The 25,455-nt window shown below is 35.7% G+C and overlaps 1 protein-coding gene across 9 annotated transcripts in view; it reads left to right on the top strand.

Annotated features, from left to right (window-relative positions):
* MARK1 (microtubule affinity regulating kinase 1) overlaps positions 1 to 25,455 on the top strand; it is a 60,834-nt gene that overhangs the window by 31,139 nt on the left and 4,240 nt on the right. The window contains exons 4-17 of one of the 9 annotated variants that reach the window (XM_075042605.1): positions 924 to 972; positions 2,105 to 2,170; positions 3,157 to 3,227; positions 4,235 to 4,291; positions 8,112 to 8,348; positions 8,438 to 8,557; positions 12,806 to 12,905; positions 13,518 to 13,630; positions 14,916 to 15,069; positions 16,251 to 16,444; positions 19,043 to 19,143; positions 21,305 to 21,466; positions 22,278 to 22,529; positions 25,398 to 25,442. In XM_075042605.1, coding sequence (XP_074898706.1) covers positions 924 to 972; positions 2,105 to 2,170; positions 3,157 to 3,227; positions 4,235 to 4,291; positions 8,112 to 8,348; positions 8,438 to 8,557; positions 12,806 to 12,905; positions 13,518 to 13,630; positions 14,916 to 15,069; positions 16,251 to 16,444; positions 19,043 to 19,143; positions 21,305 to 21,466; positions 22,278 to 22,529; positions 25,398 to 25,442 — 1,721 coding nt within the window. Of the gene's footprint in view, positions 1 to 923; positions 973 to 1,409; positions 1,542 to 2,104; positions 2,172 to 3,156; positions 3,228 to 3,797; positions 3,901 to 4,234; positions 4,292 to 8,111; positions 8,349 to 8,437; positions 8,558 to 12,805; positions 12,906 to 13,517; positions 13,631 to 14,915; positions 15,091 to 16,250; positions 16,445 to 19,042; positions 19,144 to 21,304; positions 21,467 to 22,274; positions 22,530 to 25,397; positions 25,443 to 25,455 lie in introns of those variants that run through there. The other 8 variants (XM_075042604.1, XM_075042603.1, XM_075042602.1 and 5 more) reach the window with 8 other exon arrangements.

The raw sequence follows: 25,455 nt of genomic DNA, 5'->3' as shown, positions 1-25,455 counted from the left end.
GGCAATGGGGATATGCTGTTCACTTGAAGTAAAGCAGTGCAAGCTTATCAGTATTGACAGCCTCAAGTATAGAATAACAGAACTATGTAGCCGTTTCAGATTCCTTTTGTTTGCTTTCTTCCCTTTGAGCCCCTAGGTTAGTCTTGCTTCACCTCTTATTCAATCAATAAACCCATGAATACTAGAAATTTAAGAGCAAAGACCTCTTGTTTCTGGTTTAAAAGAAAAAAAGTAAACCCACCATTGCCTTAAGTATATACACTTAGGGCTGTAAGTTTGTCCAGTTGTTTTTAATTATGTGACTCAGGATCATAAAGCAGACTTTCATCAATCATAAACCTTCAGGCCTTCCCAGAGGGAGAGGGGACATCACTGCTTGTGACCCAGTGTAAAATTTGGTAGTTGTGAGGAAAGTGAGCTTGCCCGCTTCAGCTCAACAGAGCAGCAGGACTGGGGTACGTCAGGATTCCTGATAATCTAATAGCATTTTAACATCTGTGTGTCCGACTTTTCTGTAGTACTACACCTTGTATTTGCACCCACAGTTATGTATGTATTCAGGGTAGTTAGCTGAGCTTGCTAGTCACCAAAGAAATTGGAGCAAAGAGATAACAAAAACTTGTGTGAATAATCCATTGGTTTTGGTCAGTGTGAAACTCCAGAAAGGGCTATAAAACTTACCTGTGTCTGTTTGTGTAAAGCTTAAAAATTAGTCTGGTTTTGATGTAGTTGGTAGTGGTTATTTTTATATAATGTACAAGATGTAGATTATGTTTTCTGGAGTTCACTGCACTATTTATGATTTATGCTAATGCTATTTTCTATGGCTTATCCTGCTCCTTTTTGCCATCTGAAATTGCATATCTTTTGTACCTTTTCCCTAATAAACACACTCTAAGAAAATTGTCTTGCTTCCTTGACAGTTGTTTCGAGAAGTACGAATAATGAAGATACTGAATCATCCCAATATTGGTAGGAGCCCTGCATTTCTGCGAACTTTTCCTTTTATTATACTGTTCACATTTTACTCTGGCTTTATTTGAATGTACTTCACTGCTATGCTTTTTTTCATTAAACTTTTTTGAGATAATAGGATAATGAGCATTCAGTAAATGCTTCATTGTCTCACCTCCTTTATTGACTTTGCTTGAAACAAGAATTTTTCTTTGAGGAAATAAACTGCTCAGTCCAGAAAAGCCTTAATACAAAGTAGGCGATGCTGAGCACTTCATTCTATTGAGGGCCCCAGCTCACCTCTTCCATTGAAATTACTCTTGAGGCTAAAAAGCATGAGTTTCTTAGGTGAAAGTAGCAAAACTCCATTAGTTCAGTGTAGGAAAGATTCCCACTGACTGATATTTCCAGAAAATTACAATTACAAAGTATGTAATTTTCCCTTTCTGCTTTAGTTCTTTCACCTACCCCACAGCTTCAGGGCCCTACTTTGTGATGACAATTCTTCTGGCTGAGGAGGGCTGGACAGTCTTGTTCCAGAGACAGTTAATGGTCCTGAATTGGCCAGAGGGCTTGTTGCATACAAGGTATGGTTGAGGTGTACAAGTTATTACATGCTAGGCACTCCCTTCTCATCCCTTGAATTGTTTGTTGCTTTTCCAGCATTCTTAGCTTCTGCTGGTTTTTGTTTTCTTGGGGGTGGTGGTGGGGGTGTGTTTTAAATGAGTGGTTACTATTACAATCTGAGAACAGTCTTCCAGACTTGATGTTTGTGGTATCCACTCGGTTTTTAGTTGGTCAGAATCTCAGATTTCTAACTGGGAGCAGTTTACTAGCAAAACAGGGAAGGTTTGTATGATCTTAAAGATGTCTGTGTCAAATTAAACACTAATTTCAGCATGAACTTGTTTGTACACTGTGCATAAACTTCTGAGAAAATTATGAATTAATATGCTTTATTATCAACTGTGATTTAGAAATTAATTTTGCTTTTTTCCCCCTCAAAAGAATGCTAACCTAAAGGACACAAAGTTTTCGTATGGTTTAGTGTTATCACTGGCCATGAATTATACTCACTTCATGAGTATAATTTTTTGTTCGTGCTGTGCTTTTGCTCCCTGCTGCAATATGTCATTCATTTTTCTTGCAGTAAAATTATTTGAAGTTATTGAAACTGAAAAGACATTGTATTTGGTAATGGAATATGCCAGTGGGGGTAAGTGGATTCTTAATTCTGCTTTAAGGATTAACTGAAATATGGAAAGCCATACCGGTTGCATGCCTAGGAAGAATTTAAGGATTTTATGGTTAATGGGTTATTCCAATCTGGCCTTCACAACAGTCCTAGCAGACCTCCCAGGGCAGACTTTCCTGCTTGCATCACATTCTGTTAAGTAACCCGTTCTGAGGTTTCTGCTGGCATATCAGGAGATAATCTGGTGCCGATTCTGGCAAAAACTTGATTCAGTATTTATCTGCTATATTTAGGCAAGCACCAGTGCCTCCTTTTATCTTGAAAATGTGTACCAAAGCACTTGGAGAGACAGGTCTGGGGGATGGGAATAAGGAACACGGGAAAGGGGACCAGCAGGATCATGAGTGAGAGGAATAGTGGGTGGCTGCTTGAGAAGCTGCTTAGCATCTGAATGGGGAATGTTTGAATGTGGGAAGGGAATCTAGCACAGGGTTAGTGACCAGCTAGGAAAGGTTGCTTGTCAGACAGTGCAAAGATCAGGATCTGAAAGGCACTTGAGCAGCTTTATTAGAAAGACAACAAGATGATAAAACCTGAAGTAATACAGATACTGTTAAGTGAAGCTGCTAGAGATATATGAAACAAATCTGGTACATAAGAAGTTGCCTGTTTCCCAGTGTGTCTTATGTGCAATATGAATGTTTTTATGAAACAAAAAAAAATTAGTTTAATCATTAGTGTTTTTTAAGTGAATTTATTTTAAAAATTGAAGAAGCCTTAGTATGAAGGGTTCCATTTTTGTATTCCTTGACTATTACACGTCTGAAAAATGAAATCCAATGCAAACAGTAAAAAGGAATTTTTCCTGGCTGCTTCTATTTCCTTTCCCTTCAAGAAGGGGTGTGGGGCGGGTGTGGGTGTTGTCTTCAAGCATGATTTGATTGTGCGTGACAGTCAAAAATAAAACCTGGGCAATATGACTGAAGTTTTGTCCTTGTTATGGTCAGGAGAAGTGTTTGACTACCTAGTTGCACATGGAAGAATGAAAGAGAAAGAGGCTCGTGCAAAATTCAGGCAGGTATGAAATTAACATTTATTCTTTTTGTTTGTTTGTTTCTATTTATGGTGTTTTCAGATAGCCATGAGTGTGAGCATACTTCTTTTACTTTAAAAAAATATTCATTGTTGTGATAATGTTTATTAAAGCTGGAGTGGAAAAAATCCCTGAAGAAAAAAATATCTGCTTCCTACGTACTGTCTAAAAATAGTAAGACTGTTTTACATTCTTTTTTAGTGGATGTTCCTAAGAGCCACATTTTTGTATTGTGACTCACTTGAGGTTTTAGTCCTTTTCTGAATATTTTAGAATTTAATGGATGTATCTAGAGATGTTGATATGATAATATGTATTGCTGTGTCATGTCACAGTGTTTTGTATGAAGGGTATTCTGTAACAGGTTTTTATATTCTTATATGTATTTATATTACAAACTTTCTCATCTTAATCTTTCTTACCCTGTTTTTAGTGATTATTTTGTGAAAAGCTTTAATTAGATAAACAAAACTTGGTATTTTTCAGAAATAAGATACATAGTTAACATGTAAAGAAACTGCTTTTAACTTGCTGATTCAGACTTGGGTTTCATTACAGATACGTGAAAGATGTATATGAAAGTGTTGAATGAACTATTCTGTTAGGGATGAATTGCAGAGATATGCTGCAAATATTTCAGAAGATAAAACCTGAGACGGTACATCCAGCTGTTGGGTTGGGGGGGTGGAATAATTCTCTTTTATAGTTATTGCTGTTGGTTGATCTGCATTTAAGAATAGATGTTTCTCCTATTACCTTGGGGAGTACGTATTAAACTTTTTTTAATAAGAAAAGTAGCTGCTTTTAGGGACTTTTTAGTTTTAGCATTTGAGCTTTAATGAAACTTACGTGAATATTTTCTAAAACAAAAGCTTTATTTATTAATTTCTTATGTTCCACTGCATCATATCAGGAGCCAAAATTACTAAATTGTATACAAAAACTTATACTGAGATTGAAATAATATTTCACTGATCATCTTGGTGTTTCAGATTGTATCTGCTGTGCAGTACTGTCATCAGAAATGCATAGTTCATCGTGATCTTAAGGTAGGCTGTTACTTATTTTTCGTTTTGCTGACTGACAGTATAGACTTAATTTCATTCAATATACTTGTCCTTGCCACTGTCTCTGAATGCCTCAAAAATGTGAATGAGGGAACTATCACTTGTGTTTTATTCTCAATTTTCTGAAGCAGGAAAATAATGTAGCTTGCCTGTTAGAACAGGAGAGAGACAAGAATAGAACATGTGTTACTTTCATTACAGTTTTGGCTTTAAGAAAAAGACATGCTCTCCAAAGAATTACATCTGCTGGCATGCAGAAACCTACACACTGAAGCTGCAGAAGTTTAATGATACCAGTCAGCACTACTTAATTAAAATATTTTCAGTTAAAATATATTGCAAGATATGTAAAACAGTCTTTCCTTAGTGATTCATAAGGAATATATTAGGTTTTTAATCCATTTGAACTTCTGGTTTATACTCTAGTGTTTAATTTGGGCAGAAAAATAAATTGAAGGTAAACAGAAATTAGTTAAACTTCTTTTTTTTTATGTTTTCTAGTCATCTATCTGTATAAACATACCAGACCATGTTAGAGTTCAGCAATTGCAGGTACAATCTAAGCATTCAGTCTGTAGTTGTCTTTGTGCCAAGTTTAGATATCATGGGACTTGGACACAAGATCTTCACCCACTTAAAAGTTGGCTTGTGCTCTTGCTTTGATATCTTTGTACGTTTACAAAGAAAACACTGGTGTATGTTCTTTTTTACTAATATATATATAAATACTTGTGAAAAGCTGAGGTTGAATAATTCCTAAGGGTTTTTTTCACCAGTATCTTTTGTCTTAACTTTCTTGTAATACACTGCAGCATGCTCTCAACCTCTTTCTTACAAATCTGTTCCGTAATACCTGTCAATCTGCCAGCTCCTGCATGTGCATATGGTGCTGGATAACACATCCTTTTCTGCTGAGTCCTCCCTGCCCCAGGACCATTGTCATCTGATGATGGAGGTGCCTGGCCAGCACTCTGAAGTCAGAATACAAGGAAGGAAAGGGCTGAATCTCGTTGAAATCTTGATTAAAAAAAACTCTTCCCCATCTTCCGTGGTGGTTTGGAGCCCATGAATGTTTTGTCAAGCTCCCTGGAGCTTACTGCAGCCACTGTTACTGAGCTTTCCAGAGGACTGCACCTAGGGACCTGTTGTCTTGGCTGGACAAGCCGCTTTCACTGGTTGCCTCAGCCCTATACTTGACTGGGATTAGGGAGCCAGCCATCTCCTCGTGCGTCTCTGGCACTGGCGTGCTCAGCCCAGCTATATTACTGAGTCTTACTGCATTAACCCCTGCAGTTATTTAGCATCTTGCTCTTTCTCACAGAGCCCATTACAGCCTCCAGCCTTCATTCATGTCTTAGTTCCATAGCACGCATGCAGCTCACTGCATTGCTCACAGGACTATCCAAAACTGCTTCGCAGTGTTCATGCGGGATCCCTTTTACCATCTGTCACAAGTACTCTGCTGCTGATCTCCTTCCTATTTGCAAGACAGGCAGGCAGGCTCCAAAATAATTTCTTTGTTTGCTTTTTTCTCTCCATCTTCTCTTGGATGGAGTTATGTTAGACTCATTTGAAAAGTTCAGTGTTAGGTGTGATTGAGAGCCAGTCAGCCTAGCCAATAAAAAATATGTTTCCCAGAGAAAAAAGGGCTAAATGTATGGCTTTGAGGAGGTGTTCTCACTTTGTCTCTTCTTTCCAAATGTTACGTGTCATCTCTGTTTCACCTAAAACTCTTCTCATGGAGCTGCAGAGAAGGAAGAAGCAACTTTAAAGTTGTGTCTGCATTCACATCTGCTTCTGTTGACTTCCTTCATGGTATCAGCACGCTGACCAATGGACATTGTTAGCACAGCAAGGCAGAGGTCTAGCGCCACTTTGGAGATTTTTTTGTAAGCCTTTTTGGCTTTAATAACAGAAAGGGTAAACTCCATCAAATACAAGTTACTTTAGACTAAACTAGGAAGACATGTAAGAAAATGTGCATGTTTGTCCAGGCTATTCTGGCAAAAGGGGAGGGAATACAAGGCCAGTGGGTACTTAAACGGTCTCCTTTTAATTTTCTGTGATTATAAACAGCTTGCGCAGAAAGGGCTATAACCAATTCCAACTTTGCTCATCCTGTGAGGCACAAAACTTACCTTGCCTTTTCAGTGACTGTTAATACTTTTTGCTCTGAACATGTAACCAACAAGAGCATAGTCTTTCTATTTGGCATGTTAAAAATGTTGTTTTGGTGTTTTTGTCTGAAGTAAGGAACCTACAAACATGGGGTACTTGGGTAGCAGAGTACTGTTGAACTAGGAGGACTATTGTAATCGCAGAGCAGCTGCGCTGACAGTGATGTTTTCACCACAAGGAAAATGAAGTCTTTGTGCAGTCATGTAGAAGGCTGTCAAATCTGGAAAATATCTCTGTGAGTCTGTCTGCAGGCACATCAGCTGGAACCAGCTGAGATTACAGGTCATGAATTGGGAAAATAAAATATTTTCCAGGATAGTTAGTTTGTAAAAATGGTCTCTATTTTACTCCTGATAAAGGCTAAATTCTGTTGCGCAGCTATTGGCTTGATATACTGGTAGTTAATTGTTTCCTGTTCTGTTCATTGAGTGCAAGTGAAATTATTAAAACGTAAAACCAACAAACAAAAGAGCCCAAACAAGATCATGTTTACCCTTTTAATCAAAGCAGCTAACAAATTGATTGCTGCTTCTCTGATCCTGAACTAAGGCTTTTTTTTTTCTTTTCTGGGCTCAATTCTGAGCACAGCATCCTATGAGATGTCTGTGTTTGCTATAAAACTGATGTTTGGCAATTAGGTGAATCCTTAGCTCTGGCTGATGTCAGTCCTCCTGTTGAAAAAGTATTCCTGCACTGCTCAGCGCTACTGTTGTGTTGCTGATATGCAGATCAGGAGTCAGGACCCAGTTAAGCAAGTAAACATTGCCCAGTTCTGCTGCACTCCTTGCACAGTATTGTTGCATTTTGAGAAATGTACTTTATTTTTTTCCAGTAATGGATTAGTATTTCTCTAACCTTGCTCTTTTAATGTTCTGACCTACCTGTGATACTAAGTATAAGATGCTGTTTACTGACTCTCCCAGGTTCCTGAATAGTTGCATTTAGGTATATGTGATGCATTGCATTCACAGGATGATTGCTGCACAGGCATTAATATTCTTAGATGTATAATACATGTGCTTTTTTTAATATTTAGTAGCAGAGTGTTAAACACCTTTGTGTTGTTATTGCTAAAGCAAACTCTAATAATAAAGGAGAGAGTATTTTTTGGTACAGAACGCTAAGATACAGCACATAGCTTATGCACGTAGCTTACATCTTGTAAGCAGAAGAGATCTTCTTTTTAAGTCTTAAATCCCTTCTAACGTTTACCCACCAAAGTGGTACATGATGTCTGGGATTAGATTTACGCTCCTTGGCACCAGAAGTTGGCATGAACCTGTCAAAAGCTGAAACTGCTATTCTGAGATGTCTAGATACTTCAGCCTAAAGCTGAACCAAGTTATTTCTTCCGGAAAAGAAAATCTTCATAGTTGATTCACTAGCTGACTTTCAAGTCTGTTTAGCTGCTTTTAACAGTTATATTTTCCTGAGTAAACATAGTTGATTTTCAATCTTTGTAATGTATTCAGGGGGATTAGTTTCTCTTGTTCTGCAAGATACAGATGGTGAACCATTTTAGAAAAAGAAATATTTTAGCATTTATTGATAAATGATACAGTGTAATATATTGATTTTATTCTGATACATAAATTGTCCTTTTCCTGTTTTATTTTTCTCTTAGGCAGAAAACCTTCTACTTGATGCAGACATGAACATTAAAATTGCAGACTTTGGATTTAGTAACGAATTTACAGTTGGTAATAAACTGGACACATTTTGTGGAAGCCCCCCTTATGCCGCTCCTGAACTTTTCCAAGGAAAGAAATACGACGGTCCTGAAGTGGATGTATGGAGCCTTGGGGTGATTTTATACACACTAGTAAGCGGATCATTGCCATTTGATGGTCAGAATCTAAAGGTACAGTTATAATATGAAAGCTTCGCTTTTACTCTCTTTAAATCTTCTATGTCATTAGTAGGCTCACCTTTTAAAACTTTATTTTAAAGGAACTGAGGGAGCGAGTACTGAGGGGGAAGTACCGCATTCCATTCTATATGTCCACAGACTGTGAAAATCTACTGAAGAAGCTGCTAGTACTGAATCCAATAAAACGAGGCAGCTTGGAAGTAAGTAGGGGAAAAAAAATGAATCCATCATGGAAAAAAGGGGTTTCAGATTAAGAAAGAATATAATACAATAATTGCTTAAGACTTCTTTATTTTTCATGACAGTTACTTTCTTCCTGTTTTAAGGTCCCAAAAGTCTTGTCAAAAAAAAAAAAAAAAAAAAGATGAAATGTCCCAGAAACAGTGCAGCTTGAAAATAGAAAGTGTTAATGAATGAAAGTCTAACCTTAATTGTAGCTGACTACAGACTATCGTTTAAGAGCATTTCAAAGTGCAAACTGCTCCTGTTTGTTTTGGTCAGATAATGGAGCTAGTTCAAAAATGTGTGGAAAGCAGGACAAGATGGTACATATCTTCTGCTTGGAGTTTTTCAGGAAAACAAAAACAACAGCAGACAGTACCATAAGCATTTTTGACTTAGCTAACCATTTCCAGCATGACTTCTGAAAAAGGACAGATACAAGAAGAATAACTGTGATAGAAAACTATGTGGGTTTTTTGTTTTGTTTTAGTGCCATAATACAGATAAACAGTAAGAACTCTTTGAATGATAAGCTAATAATTGCTAGTTACTTCTCTTCAGTCCACTGTTTTCCCCCTTCTAGTAGCTTTGTTTCTGAATAGCTGGAAAATTCAAATATGTAATAATACCTGCTGTGTCCTCTAAAATCTGTTTTGAGCATTTCTACTGAGTTATGATTTTTATTATTTTTTAATTAGTAAATTAGGTTTTCTCTTCATGGGATGCAGAGAATAGCTGTGCATAACTTATAAGGTGTCTAAAAGGTTCAGTGTTTTTAAGGGGATCTTTTGTTCAAGATTGCAGTATTGGCATGTACTTGCTGGATGACTCTGGAGCTGATATTTAACAAATATTTTGTGTAGACTTCACTCTAAACGCTGCTCTGTTCTATTTTGTGAATTATTTAACAAAGAGAGACTTTTTGAAATAACATCTACTTACCATAGAGATGAAAGTAGAGCAGAAGATAAATAGAATGGTTTTAAAATAGTATTTGCATGAGTTAATCACCAGTGACTTTTGTTTCATCTTTCTGTGCATACTTGTGCAGCAGTGGATGGTGTTCCAGAAAATAAATCCCTTTTAAGCAGCTTTTTATTTGTAGTGGCATGATTTATGCTTCCTGGCATGGATGCTACCTGCGCAAGGAAGCATGCATTTACTGAGCTCTGTCTGCATGCAACTTATTTCAAGCTGATGGTGGTTTGTGACTTGTTTATAAATAGTTTTAACTTGAATAAAATCTGTGCTGAAGAGAATAGTGAATAGTGGCTTCTACTTTACTGATATTCATTAATTATATTGCATTTATTACTGTCTAGAGGACATAATAGTAAGAGCGTAGTCACTTGAAGATGGTGAAAGATTGGGGGTTTTTTTTCCTGTCATGATAAGTTTTAGGAAAATAGATTTTCCTTTTATTGAACTTCCCTCTGGATTTTCAGAAGTTTCTCTTCAGATCTAATTTCACTTTCATTCTAGATATTGTAGTGTTATCCAGTTCTTAAAAAATTCCTTCCTGTCCTTGGAGAGAGGTGTTGGATAACAGCCTCGCTGGAACAGCATAGTTGTCAGATTGTATGGAAGACAGCGAGTAAATGTTGGGGGTGTGTGTGGGGGGGTGTGTGTGTGTCTTGTGCCAGTATGAAAATACTGGTGATAATGGACATTGATCAGTATGCTAATCTGAGGGAGAGACACATCACAAATTTTTTTTTAATTAATGTTCCTGAAATCACATGTTTGTCAGATTAGAAAGCTATGGTACATGGTTTGAAAAGAAATTACTATTTCTTCCGTCTGAGTACCTCTAAAAATACATATTTAGAATGAAAGTATATATTTATTAGAAGTTTCTAAAAGTGGAAAGACAATGTCATCTTCGGTGGGGAGGATTTTTGTTTGTGCTTTGTCTTTTAATTATTTGCTCAGTCCCAGCCATATACCCGCTCAGTTCCCATGCATGTTTTTCCCAGACAGTCCAATAGGATGTTTGTCAGTGACATTAGCATCAAAGCTGAGACTGACACAGGATCAGCACTGTATGGGTTAGGCTTAGCACTTTTCCTCTGGTAAGGACCAGGCAAATTTTTATTAAAATGGCTCATCTAGATTTTTAACGGTTGCAACAGAGAGAAAATATTTTAGAAGCAAGAGAATGTTGTTGTAAAATAGTAAATCTTTGCAGGAAGAGATGGGAAAAATGCATTGTCAGGAAATATGTGGATCTCTCTTAACCATTAGGATTTCAGCAAAGTCTTTCTCCCCACCCCCCAGTCTTCAATTCTTTGCAAAGCAACGCTGTGAGATTCCCACAGAGCAGATTTATGCTTACAAAGAGTAATAAAGCAAATAATTTTGAGACAGACAGGTCTTGATCCAGGCCAAATTTTTATTAGATAGTTTTCCTGAAAATTGAGGGACACCTCATCAATAATACCTAGTTTATTGAAATTCAGTTTGGGTTATCTTTAAAAAATACCATTTGGGTCAGATGTTTAAATACCCTGATCAAGGCTGCTGCTCTTTGATCAGCTGACTGGAAGCCCAGCTGAACTTACACAGATGTAATATTGGTCCTGGAATTGGATCATTTGTGTCACTTCAAAATGCTTGATTGTAAGAGCCTGTTTTAAGAGTTGTACAATAACTCAGTACGCCTATGAGATCATGTATTTAAAAGAAGCTAGCAAAAGTTTAGATATTTAACAGATGGAAACCTAGAGCAGATTACATTGAACTGTAGATCCACCTACTGAAGAGACATGAAAAACTGTAAGTGGGAATTGTTGGGTTTGCCTGTTAATTCATGAAGAATCAAGAAAGGGAGGTAGGATTTGAGCACTGTGGTTCCTGTCATCCAAACACTTCATCATGCTTAAACTTTAGATTTAATTAATAGTATCTTTAAAAAATTGTAATTGTAGATACTGTATAGTATTCTTTGGGGAGTCTATCATGTTATTGAAAGGCTACAAATACATAACCAAAGTCTATTTTCAAATAGACTCATCCTTTGTGTGCCAGAAATGCAGTATAGCAATACGTGTTCACAATCCCTTCTACTTTATCCCCCCTCAAAAGCTAAAAAATCAATTCTGTGGCAGAACTTGGAACAAATCTTTAAGTCTTATTGTCAGCAAAATGTTATCTGGCCAAAGTTGTATCAGTACAAAGTTCTGTATTGTTCTTGTAAGGATACAGCTACTTGGGTCTGTAATTTGGCAGCAGCACTACATACGAAGAATTTGGTTATATCAGTGGAAAATTGAGTCTCTTGCTCTTTGTGAGAAATAACTTAATTTGGTGTTTTCAAGGCATATTTGGAGGCTGTGGGAAACTTGACTTGCTGGCACTTGTTTCACTCTTCTGTCAATCTAGTGAGTGATATTAGCATCTGTCCGTAAAGAGGCATGTGTGCCTGTTGCTGTAGGAAGGAAAATGTTTTTAGCTGTTTTAAAAAAGATGAATATGTCCTTAGGGAGAAATTGTGGTGGTGGTTAGGGATTCCAGCTGATCAATCTTGCAGGCATATAAAAGATCCAGGCTGCAGCAGAAGGAAATTTTCCAAAGAATGCAGGAGAAATTTTTAAAGTAAATATCTGCATGGCATAGAGAGAGTTAAGAGGCATTTCTCCCTCCAGCCAAACTGTGAATGTATTTAGGTCAAGTGCAGTGAGAAGATCCATAGGAAAAAATGACCAGTTGGCATCACAATCTTGAAACAAATGACTGTAGGAAGCATCGGCATGCTCCTGAAATATTCCTTAGTTTCTAAACGCTTCCTTTGCTGTTATTTGAAGGGGTTATTTATTGTGATGGAGTTGGTATTGTAGTAACATCTAGAGATCTTAACCAAGTTTAGGGCATGAGTGTCAGGCACTTGGCAAGATGTGATTAAGAGACAGTGGAAGTGAAGGATACAAAATGAAAGATTTTTGTGTGTTGGAACTGCAGGTTTTTTTCTTTCAGTAGTTTTTGTCATATTTTTGGTGTTGGGGGGGTTGTATTGTAAAGGGTAGATAGTGGGGGGGGTGAACTAATGGAAACGAAAGGATATGAAAGATAAAAGAAGAAACTGTAAGATGCGAGGGGAAGATGTGTGAGAGAAAGAGCAGCATTCAGATTATTATGAATTTTAAGTTGTTTTTCCCCAGCCCATCTAGCACAGATTTAATTGGGTATGGTAAATGGCATATTGACCTAAGGCTCATTTCTTTTCTTAGCAAATTATGAAGGATCGGTGGATGAATGTTGGCCATGAAGAAGAAGAACTAAAGCCATATACTGAGCCTGAACCAGATTTCAACGACACCAAGAGAATAGGTAAGACTTCTACAAGGATGTTGCATCTGATGCACATAGGCAATTTTATCTTGTAAGTCAAACTAAACTCTTTTACCAAATTTGAGATACAATCTTATCATACAAGTAAAATGTTTTCTTTTTATTTAAATGAGAAATTTCATTACAATGACCTCCTTATAACTACTGCTGTGACTTCACTGAGCTGATGTGAATCTCTACAAGCACAGCAAAAGACAAGTAAGATTACAGAATTCAACAAGCAGAAGGAAACTTTTTATTTTTGAGGACAATGATTTTTATCCACCGTGGTTGGAAAAAGATACTCTGTTGGCCCTGTAGCTATTCATGCTTTCTATTTGCCAGTGTTTTATTTGGTTGTTGAGTAACATTTAATGTTGAATAATGTTGAGCTATGTTGAATAACATAGCTCAGAGTTTTCAAGAAGAAAATAACAATGAAAGAGGGGAGTTATAGCCTTTTTGATTTTGCACGGCAAAGATGATGCTGGTTGAGTTGAATCCTAGTTACCTGTTAAATTATAAGGATTTTTTTCTGTTAGCATTGTTCTTAAGTTGTCAGTAAACCCAAGCACTTATTCTGCTAATGTATCTAGCTTTTTTTACTTCTAGACATTATGGTCACAATGGGCTTTTCAAGAGAAGAAATCCATGAGTCTTTAGTAAACCAAAAGTACGATGAAGTCATGGCTACTTATCTGCTTCTAGGTAGAAAACCACCTGAAGTAAGTGCTACCTAACTTATATCTTCTCTTTTGGCCTTAATATCTGGCTGGGTTGAATATTCTGGCTGTCGATGTTCTTATGAACTATTTTGTAACATCTTTTAAAAAATATTGTGATAGATAACTTATTAATGTCTTTCCCTTTTCATATCTTCTTGCATATCTTGTTAGTTCCCATATGAAGAAATAGATTGAATGTAGTATCTTCACATTTGCTTGTAAATACATTAAATTGCTTTTTAAAAAAGCTTGCTGTTAATTTGAAGTGGCATGACTTCTAAGTGCTGAGTCTTCTTCCTGTTGTGTTTACAGTTAAAATCTTAAATAGTTAATTTGACTAGAGCAATTATTCTTCTAACTACTAAGATGTGACGTCCTTTATTTCTCAGAAATGTACTCATGCTTTCTCACTCATATACTATATTATAGTATATTTTATTATTTAATAAATAATTGCATCATAGTCATTAATAAATTTGTGATAGAAGATCTTTTGACTGTTTTGTAACTGGAGGGATCTGTAGATCTTTTGGGACCACAGGGATTTTTGAGAAATCAAGCTGAGACCAAGGCTTGCTTTTTGAAGGAGGGGTTTGTGGTTTTTTTCCCTGCTGCTTCATTGGCCTTCCTTCATTTCCAAGATAGTGTAGATCTGATATATGCACCTTTAAGTGCATTTTCCCACAACATCTCTGAACCAGTGTTCCCTTGTGATGGCAGAGCATGGAGGGAATCTGTCTAAAATGATTTTGATTCCAACTGCTTGGAAGAGGGTATTTGTCTTTTCTACTGCTCTTACTTACAACTTAGGCTTCTTAGATACCAACAAACCAGTGGCAGAGTTACATACCTTATAAAGATGTGTTGAAGGCGATAAAGAATCCTTGAATCAGTAGTACTTGTTTTTTTTATCCCTTCTGACTCAATCTGATGCATTTTGAAATTGTTCTGAAGCTAAAAATGCTCTTTAAGCTTAAAAAAAAAAAAAAGCCAGGGGAGCCATTCTTTGACTTTGGTTTTAAGATAGCACAGTTTTTGTTACTGTCAAGATTCTTCTAATTTTATTTTGAGCATTCATTAACTTCTTAGCTTTAGCTGTGTATTTTTAAAGCACATTAAACATAGATGAAGTGATAAAATTAATCTTGAAGAAAATTAAACTCTGGATACAATTTTAAATTTAAAAATAAATGCCTGTGATTGGAACTCTTCACTTTATTTATGCCATAAAAGTACCAATAATATTGAATTTTGTTTATGCTTTGAAAAACTGTTTTTCTTGTAGTTTGAAGGAGGTGAGTCCTTGTCCAGCAGCAACTTGGGTCAAAGGTCTCGTCCTAGCAGCGACCTCAACAACAGTTCTGTGCAGTCTCCTGCTCACCTGAAGGTCCAACGGAGTATATCAACGAATCAGAAACAGCGGCGGTTCAGTGATCATGGTGGGGATGACATTCCAACAAGTAAAGTAACATACACAATTTAAGTCTGAATGTGCAGTGTTTTGTGAACCTGGCAGGTCCACCACTCTGTGCATTTGTTGTGTATCTCATTGTGCTCCGCTGTGATGCTTTTATTTGTATGAACGTGTCTATGGTAAATCTGGGTCAATGTAATTTACTGACTTAATTTTTTGGACTTGTTACTTGGTTGACTCACTAAATTTGACTCACTAAATAAGAGCTTGAGGATGTTTCCTGTTTAGGAAGTAATGGCCAAATATTGGTCTGGATAAACTCAAAGGCAGCAAACTGTGACGTTAATCACTACATTTGGAGTTGGGGGCAAATTGTTTGTTTCCAAGAGACAACAATTTTACCAAGTATTCAGGAAACATTTTCAGGTGAAAGTGATTACATCAAAAAGGAATGCATATTTAAAACATTAAATGAAAGGTGATTTTTTTTTTTTTTTCCTTGGAGAACTATTAAATTACTAGAAATATTTGTAAAATGTTTGGTGCTTTGCCTAATTTACATTGTAATTTCTAATTTTTTTCCCCACTTTTTTTTTACTATTTTACTCTGTGTTAGTGTGGTGATGGTGGTGTTCAAAAAAAGTAACCAATATTGCGAAGATAATCAGCTGATGTGATTTTATTTCAAGGAATGTAAAATTCTACTGATGGAGGTTTTGCCCCAAAGCATTTTAAAGAATGATGAGGGGGAAAGAACTGTAATTTTTCCAAGTATAAACATGCTTTTAAACAAAGTAGTTTTAGGGTTTTAAGGGGAACAGGATTTTTCATAGTGTTCAGAGGAAAAGATACGAGGCAAAAAGTACCAAAAAAACCCAATTTGAAGAGTATCCTCTAATTCCTTTTTTAATAATATTGCACAAATTGCATGGGTTTAAAATGAGAATTAAAATACTCTTCTATGTTTTACTTATTGATGTGAAATGGGAACTAATTCTGAACTGCAAATTGGTAATGAAGACAGAGTGGGTAAAAAGAATATAGCCTGTCAAAGCTCAATTTAATAGGTTGGTATATGTGCTGAGTTTGTAGTCATAGTTGTTCAAATGCTTTTTTTGGACTCGGGAATTATATTTAGACTATTTTGGCCAAGAAAAATGCAGTGATTATTTTTAGATATTTATTAATACTGGTTTTATTTGGCAGTTGGTCCCTCAATTCCTCCTGCTGTGTCATACACGAAAAGGGCTCAGGCAAATAGTGTGGAAAGTGAACAGAAAGAAGACTGGGACAAGGATGTCTCACGCAAACTTAGCAGCACTACAGTGGGATCCAAAGGAGAGATGGCTGCAAGTCCACTTGTGGGTCCAGAAAGAAAGAAATCAACTACAGTTCCCAGTGTGAGTGTGTGTGCTTTTGGCTTGTTATATTTATTTTTCCCTATTTAAACAAAATCTGCAGTATAAGGTTACTATAGACATAATGGTTACTGAATAAGCCACTAAGTCTATTTCTGGTAACTTTTGCTGGCAGACAGAAATAGACTACAGTGGATGTCTTTTAAAATAAACCTTTCCCTTCCCCCACAACTTTACTTTTTCTAACACTAATATAACAGTAAGCACGAGAACGTCTGCACTTGAGCAAACTGAAGATCTGTCAAGACAAATAGTGGATATTTAGGGAAAGAACATAATAACAGAGCCAATACAGAGTGCTCTTTTTCTGGTTTCTAATGCTTGTGTATCTACAAGGAAGTCAAGGGACTTCCTCAATGAGAGATTTCATCTGAATAATCCTACGTAATATCCCTCATGAACTTTTTCTCTGTAAATTTGTCTGTTTAGCTTTCTGAAACCACTTTGTTTTAGACTTCAGAAATGGGGTGAGGTGAGGGAGAACAACCCACTTGTTTCCTGGTGTGTGTACCTGTTGATGTTATGAATTACAACCTGGTTCTTGTATTAAGAAATTATTAATTTGCTAGCTCTTCTGTTATGATATCATTCGTAGCTTTGTAAACCACTATCATATTACTGCCTCAGACATCTTTGTTCCAAATGAGAGAGTCTGTCTCTCCTAATGTGAAAGCATCTGTTTTGCCTTGTAGAAGTTCCGTGTGCAGTAGTATTGGTGTTTAGGATACACGAAGAAAAAATATTGCATAGTGTTTAAACAGCTACTTAGGAGCAAGAGTTAATGTGAAGGAAAAAAAAAAGAAATATGCATGAATCATAATTTTAAGATTCAAGTACACTTTTTGCTATTTCAGGGACATGCTGTATTAAATACAAAAATTCTGGCCATCTTTTAGTACAGTAGGTGGGCAGCAGAATTCTCATTGTCCTTTGGGATTCTATGTGCTTGGATATTCCGGGATGATGATACGCGTTTCTGCTAGTATTCTCTTTAAACAAAATAAATGCTGAAGTTCATTTAACTCTAAATGTGCTGCAGGCTGTGTCTGCGATACATCCACAGATGCTTTAAACATATTTTTTTTTTTTTTCAGATTTTACATAGAGTTTCTTCCCCCCCACAAAGAGTCTATGAAATTATGGCTGTGTGGATTGCATGCAGGAACTTTGAGTCTTCTAAGATTAGATTTCATATCTGAGCTTTCCCAAAACTATATTGCCCCAAAGCTGATTACAGTCATGTATGGTACAAGCCAATATGTCAACAGCATTTCTCTGCTTTGTGAGAACTGATTAAATGGAGTATCTTTGCTATGAAAAATGAGAAATTTATTTACTTGCTAATGGCAACTTCAGTATTTGTACATTTTTAGCTCTGTTACTATTTTGGGGACTTTGTGATGGGCATGATTAAGGAATAGTGGTTTCTGATATTGCAGCAGTAGTTAAGGTTGAGCAGCTTACACAAAAAAAATGAATTTTTTTTAAAACTCAAACATTTAAAATGAACAAAGCTAATGTGGATAATGTTAAAGTACTTTTATGTAACTTTGAGGGTGATACGATGTTGGGGAAGGCAGGATTTCTTAAAAACATTTATCACCATCATCATATTAGTCTAATTTAGGAGAGTTTAATTTCAGAAACAGTTACTCCAGTTGTTAATCTCCCTTACGAATTGGCTTTGAAGCAGTTTATTCAGTAGTCTCTGTGGGGTGATACTAATGCTGAAAAACTGTAGATGAGGGAGAACTAAACACAGAGTAAATCTTGCAGAGTTCACGATGTCCTGCAGTACCTAAGTTTAGTATATTTGAAATCTTTTGCAAGCATGCATCAGTATGGGAAGTTAGCACTTTGCAAACCTCTCCGACCCCAAATTCAGTATGTACTGTATTAAAAACTGAGAATTGCATGTCATATACTGAAAGTAAGTCTTAAGCAGCTAATCTGTGCATGGCAGGGGGAGGAGGAGAATGTAGGTATTTTATGAAGTGTGTGCAAACTGAAATTAGTAACAGAAGGAAAGTCCTGTCAGTATTTGTTCCTACAAGACCTTTTTGCCATGTTATCTGTATCATAATTTCTGTGTCAACTGACACACATAGATAATCTTTTCATTTTTTTCTTGAAAACTCTTTTGACAGGGGGCAACAAAGAGCTCTAGTTGGCAACTTAATCTGCACAGGGAAGCCTGTCAGCCAGCCAGATAGATGTGTTCTCTGCAATTCTAGTTTGTTCCTTTGATCCCAGAGACAAATAATTCAGTAACATAGTATATGGGAATTGGATAATACTACTTAGTAAAGCAAGTGTCAGCAAAATTAAATTTGTCTGCGTTTTCTTTTAGCATACTCTCAAAGGTACAGTAATAAGATGGTGAATGAGCTATTGGAAAAAATAGCTGATGATATAAATGATTTGTGTCAACAGATTAACTTGGTACATTTGAAGACATTAAGAATATACATAAACGGCTGAAACTCTATTTTGATTGCTTCCAATGCTTACATTTTTGTACAACATAACATACAGTAGAAGAAAGTATTTAATTTAATTTTAGTCCTAATTCTATTCTAGAATAATGTATTTTCTGGTAGTGGAATGACAAGGAGGAATACTTACGTTTGTGAACGTTCTTCAGATCGCTATTCTGCAATACAGAATGGGAAGGACAACAGGTATTCTTCAACTTCTCTTGCTTATAAATTTGGGTACAAAAACTGAGGCATAGAAAAGAAGCAGGTTATGCAATTAATCAATACCATTATGAAGCATGGTGTGAAATACGTGAAGTCCAACTGTGTGTTTTCATCTCATCTTCCACCACAGTTTCTATGTTTCTGATGAAGTTTATAACTAAACGTGTAGATCTGCCTTTGCCTCTTTTTTATGGAATCACATTTATTACCAGGGGTTGTCTTCCAACACAGAGTAAAGTAACTATGCTCACAACTAAGTAGGCAAGTCTGCTGGAGACCATCAGATGGATCACCCTAACAGTGATCCTTTTTCATTTCTTCTGGTAATCACTCAAAAAGTTGAAATTGTTAAGACTTGACAATCCTTTTCAATATCATTTTTTGGCCTAAATAATATTTTAGTAGTGATGGTAACCAATTTGTATCTGTATGTGGGATGATAATTACACTCCATTTAGTATATTTTGTTAAATACTATTGTATTTAACACTGCCACAATTACTGGTTTTTAAAATATGTTCTCTGTTCATCCTTGGTGTTAACCCCTGTACCTGACTGAAAAAATAAAACATTGGCTTTAATGGAGAGTAATAAAAACTTTATTTTTTTAGTTTAAAGTAATAGATCTTATTCTGATTATTTTTTTTAAAGCTATTTAAATAAAACAGTTACGGTAAAATGAACCAAAAAATCCCTAGCATGAAATAACATAATCTAGTAAACTAGTTTGGTTTTGTTTTCTGTCTTAGTGTTTGAATTTTTTAATGATGCATTTAATTTTGGAAATAGGAAAAGTATAGAGCTGTTGATATATACGAAAATGATGAGCTATGGAACATGTAAAGTACAGCTATTTAAAGTGCTTTAAGGAGGTAATTTCAAATTATTAGATGGGTGCTTTCAAAAGTGTCTTTCCAAATTTTTGTGTATAGTTTAAAATATTTGAACAAAGTTTGTAACAATCCTTTTTTAAAAAGAAAGAAGATAACACACATTTTTTAGATTTAGGGTTAAAATATATATACTAAAATAATTTTTCTGGTCTCACAAAGATTGATAAAGTTTTTATTTCAATAGATTTAATACCAAGACCACTATAATGAGAATTATATTTTATTTCAAAGTTTTTCATTTTACAGTTTATATTTAAATTTTTTTCTATAGTATTGAAGAGACAGACGATTCTTAATCCCTGTTCCTTTCATGAGTGCAATGAATATGCTCAGCTCTTTGAGTGTATTCTGAAAAATGAAGGAGAACAATTTTCTTTTGAGTTGTATATTTGCCTTTCCTACAATATATTGTGTTACAGCTGAATTTGGATTTGGTGTAGCTGAACATCTTGTGTCATTGGATTATTCATCCAAGATTTTTACCTCTTTGCTACAAATATTATTTAGCTTTGGGACTGTTGTTGCTAATACATTATTAACGCAGTTTTGTTTATGCTTGTAGAGGCAAAGCTGTAGTTTGGCTTAAGTCATTTGACTTTTGTTTTAAAAATTAATAACACAATTGTTTTGCCGCTGCTTTCATTTTCTTCCTCACCACTTAGGCAAAGCAGAAATAAAAGTACCAGTAGAAGGAACTATATTTTGAAAGGGTTGGCTCAGCCTAGCAGTGGCTGGGATAGTCCAGAGGAGGTGCTTTAAAAACACAGTCACTTCCAAGTGATAATATGACAGCAGTTCCAAATGTTTCAAATCTTAGGTGTTTGAGTTTTAACTGAAAATAAGGGCATTTGCTTCATGAAAGGAGATTCTATTTAATCAATCTATTTGTCTTCTGCGAATTTCTTTTTCAGTACTTTTTACTATTTCCATGTATTCTTTGTAGTCTTTCTTCACTAGTTTGAATAATGTGTGTATAAGCTTTAATCTTGGGAGGAATGAAAAGGCCTAATTTCACATATGGTGATTTGATTTGTGGATGAACATAATTTTCTCAGAATTATGTATCCTTTACTTTAGCTGACTAAGGCAGCCCAGTCACTCAGTCTTCTGGTTATTTAAACAGCACTTGCTATGTTCTAAAAGAAAAAATGAGTTGTTATTTTATCTGTTTTCTATGGGTTTTTACACTAACCTCTCTTCTCCCTTTTCATTTGTCTGTCTCTCCTGCCTTGCTGTCATGGTAAAAGCCTAACAGAAATGTCTGCGAGTAGCACATCTTCTGCAGGCTCTGCAGTAGCTTCTGCTGTATCAACACGGCCTCGACATCAAAAGTCTATGTCTGCGTCTGGTCATCCTATAAAAGTTACACTGCCAACCATCAAAGATGGCACTGAAGCTTACCGACCAAGGTAACAAATTGATTATTATTTCTTTAATGCTGTGCACTTTAAAAATGTTGTTCAGTTCACGATATACTTCAATATGTTTGTAAGCTATTCAAAACTGTCACGTTGCATTCTGTTTCAAAACAGTAGCTTACTCAAGTAGTGTGGGTATTACAGATGATTGAAGCCTGATTTCGTTCATCACACATGTTTGCATACAGTTAAAGAAGTTCCTTGACTGCCTCCCTCTGGAAGCTTCTGGAAAACTTAAGTAGTTAAAAATTTAACTAATAGACAGGACTGTTCAACACTGGCCACCATGAATTCAAATGAAATACTGAAATGTTAACCTCTTGATTTTGTAGATTGCTAGGCTCATTTCTGTCTAAAAGCACCATAGTATAGTTGCTCTTGCTATTAAATGCCCAAATAGCTTTATACATTTATTTGTGCCAGATAATTACTTAAGAAGTATCTGTTAAGTTTTTGGAGTGCTTGTGTGTTAAAGGTTTTGATGAACATATTTTTCCGGAAGAGGGCTGGGAACACTTTCAGATCTTACTACAGACTTTTCTACCTTTTTCCTTTGTCCTGTTATCTGTATATACTTTTTTAACTGCTCTTAATACTTGAGATAATTTGATTTTACAATGAAAATCTCTCTTGATTATTTCTAAGTAAGAATCATAGAAGCAAATCAGTAGCAGATTCAGGTTTAAAAAAAAAAATAAAAATCAAGAGCGGGGGTTTTTTCCTATCTTTGAAAAATGGTTGTCATGTAGGAGGGTTTCTAGCATAGTCTTTCTCTTTATTTATGCTTCTGTTTTCCCAGCAGTGCAACTCAAAGAGTGCCTGCTGCTTCCCCGTCTGCTCATAGTATTAGCACTACCACTCCAGACCGAACCCGCTTTCCTCGGGGGAGTTCAAGTCGAAGCACTTTCCATGGTGAGCAGCTAAGGGAGCGGCGTAATGCCACTTACAATGGACCGCCCGCCTCACCATCACATGAAACCGGTGCTTTTGCACATGCTAGAAGAGGGACATCAACTGGTATAATAAGCAAGATAACTTCCAAGTTTGTTCGCAGGTTAGTACCTCGATTTTTAAGAGAAAAAAAAAAAAGCCCAGCCTATAACTAGGGCCATAATTGCAAAGTCATTGAGAATTTCCAGTAAATGTAAATCTAGTTAGAATGCTGCTTGTTTTGTGTGTTCCTTCCAGAACCTGCCTTGTTTTACTTCTCTGTGTATATTGTAACCATTATGTTTCACCAGCTATTCTGCTTCTTTATCTTAAAGGAGCAAGAGAACGCTACTCAAAAGGGTTTTTTGCTGGTTTTACAGCTAAAATACAAAGATGCTACAATTAAGTTAGGTTCATTTGATTTTAAATACTGAAAGCAGTGACTTAAAAATGAGTCATTATTTAACGTTAACAATATTTTACTTTTTTTAGCTGGGTGCAGTTTGTTGCAAGGGCTAGATTTACAATTATTTTATTGCTGTGCTTAGAGGGAATAGGTATTAACAAATTATTTCAGGGAATTCTAAAATTTGTGAATAAATGAGAAGCTTAGAAGTGGGCATTAGTCTGGATGTCTGGAAATACTAATATTTCGGTATCCTGCAGCCTCTCATATCATGTTACCAGTTTCTTCAAACATAAGTTCAGGATTCTGAAAGAAGAAAACCCACACATCCTGGAGCTGTGTTCACTCCTGTGATGATGCTAGCAGTAACAATACTGTGAGGAGAGGTGCTGGGAAAGATTTTTTAAATACACTCTTTAATATCAAGTGACCGTTGACTTAGCAGTCACAATAGTTTTCCCAAAAGGGGACTTAATTTTCAGTTTGCCTCTTACTAATGGTGATATACGTATAATTCTTAAGCCTACTTATGGATGTGTCCATACTGCATTATTGTCAATTTTACAACAGAATTAAGTCTTGGAAACCTCTATTTTCTTTGCAGAATCATGCTGTTATGTACTGGATTCTATCATTTATGTGTTAAAAAAAAAAAAAAAGAAAAAGATAAATTCAAAGCTAGGTTAAGCTAGTAGTTGCAAATCTGTAAGTAAAATATCATTAATTGTGTAAGGTGATATTACAAGGGAAAAGAAGAGAGAAAACTAGAAATGCAGTGATGTTCCTCATAAAATTGATTTAACCTGGTGAGCTGATAGTGCATCAGTGTGTGTCCAAGTAATACCTCCTATGATGACCTTAAAAAAAAAAAAAAAAAAAATATATATATATATATATATGAATGATTTTCTTTTTTCAGAAACCTGAAGATACGGGACTATGATCCTCTGTTATTGGTATCTCCAGCACTTACATAGTTGGGGGGAGAGAGTTTGTTATCTGTTTTGTAAAAAGAAAAAAAAAAGTTAACAGTGAAGTTGGTCAACTGTGTTTTCAGTGTAGATTTCCAAATGGGAAGAAAGGTATATTCTGCTAAGTAACTAACCGATTTCAAGAGCACAGGCTGGTTTTTTGCATTATAGCTCATTGTTATTTCAAGGAATGGTATGTTGAATTTTTTTGAAGTCAGATCAAAGAATTAATATTGCCATTATGTTAAACTACAATATTAAAATAATATTGTAAACTTTGCATTTAGAATTAAGATATTATAAATTTATGTATTTTAAAATGATCTTTTCTATAGAATACTTTTATACAATTTCCTATTGTGTTTTATACTGCTAGAAATACATTTTCATATAATGAAGGCCTTGTAGGGTTTTTGTTTATTTTGTTGCTGGTGGGGCTTTTTTGTTGGTGTTTGGGGGTTTTTTGTTGTGTTGTGTTGGTTTGGTTTTTGGGGTTTTTTGGTTTTTTAACTTTGGGTTGTTTGAGATGTCTAGTGCCTGGGTTTACATGGGTGGAGATTTGGGGGGGTGGGGGGGTTGCTGTGCTTTTAGTTGGATCACATAACTGCATGCCTTTTAACTTCTGTACTGTTCAGGAAATAATGGTTTAAAGAATACTTTGATTAGAAAGTGTCATGAAAGACTTTTTTTACTATCTTTTGGCAAAGGTAAATGCCTTTTCTGGTAAGTATATAAAATAAATGCATAATGACTATGCTTAATGAATAGGATATTGGAAGTATTTCATATCAATGGTTTATGTCAAATGATACTTCTCTGATGTTAGTTACTAAAGTATTTGTGTTTTGAAGGTATTAATTAGCTAATTGAAATTTGGTGCTAAAATGTTTGTACAGCAGCACTAGGAATGTACGTAAGTGGCTTATACAATCTATGGATATTTTTCAAGCTGCTTCAGACTAAAAAGGCATAATATAAAACTGTTCCTTGGTAAAGCACACCTCTAATTCAACAAGATAAGAAGATATGTTTAAGCTCAAGCTCACCGGTAATCTTACCGAAGTCAATGTAACAGCTGATTTGCTTAAAGTTAAGCAGATGTTGAAGTAACCTTTCTGAACTGGGCTCCAAACATTTGGTCTCAGAAATGCTTAGGCACGTCCTGTCTTTAATTACTTGAGTGTGCTTAAGCATGGGCATGTACCTAAGTGGTTTCAGGACTGAGGTCTAAAGGCCTGGCCCAGAAGGGTGCAGAGCGGAGCCTTCCTGGACCACCTTGATCAACTGCTCCTCTGTGCTTGCTGGAATTACATGTGGCCATTGCTCTGTCTGCAGTAGGTTGAGAACAAAGTGTTAATTTTACCATCAGTTTTAAAAAAATTAAACAATTACATGTCAGAGCTGAAAGAAGTTAAGGTACCATAAAGGGAAACTAAAATTACAGCTGTGAAAAAATACTATTAAACAGTATTAGGCTTGACATTATTATACTGATTTTTTTTTAATTTATTATTTTTTTTGTTCAGTAGCTATTTAACGTTGTTCTAGATGTAGGTTTTCTTAACTTTTATTTTTCACCTTTATCATTGAATCTCAACCTTAACTTTGTTTTGAGGGATCCAAGTGAAGGCGAAGCCAGTGGCAGAACTGACACCTCAAGGTGAGGAGCCACT

This window comes from Buteo buteo, chromosome 12 (assembly GCF_964188355.1).
Source record: "Buteo buteo chromosome 12, bButBut1.hap1.1, whole genome shotgun sequence".
In the NCBI taxonomy this organism is placed as follows: Eukaryota; Metazoa; Chordata; class Aves; order Accipitriformes; family Accipitridae; genus Buteo; species Buteo buteo.
This window is presented reverse-complemented; position numbering and strand designations above follow the sequence as displayed.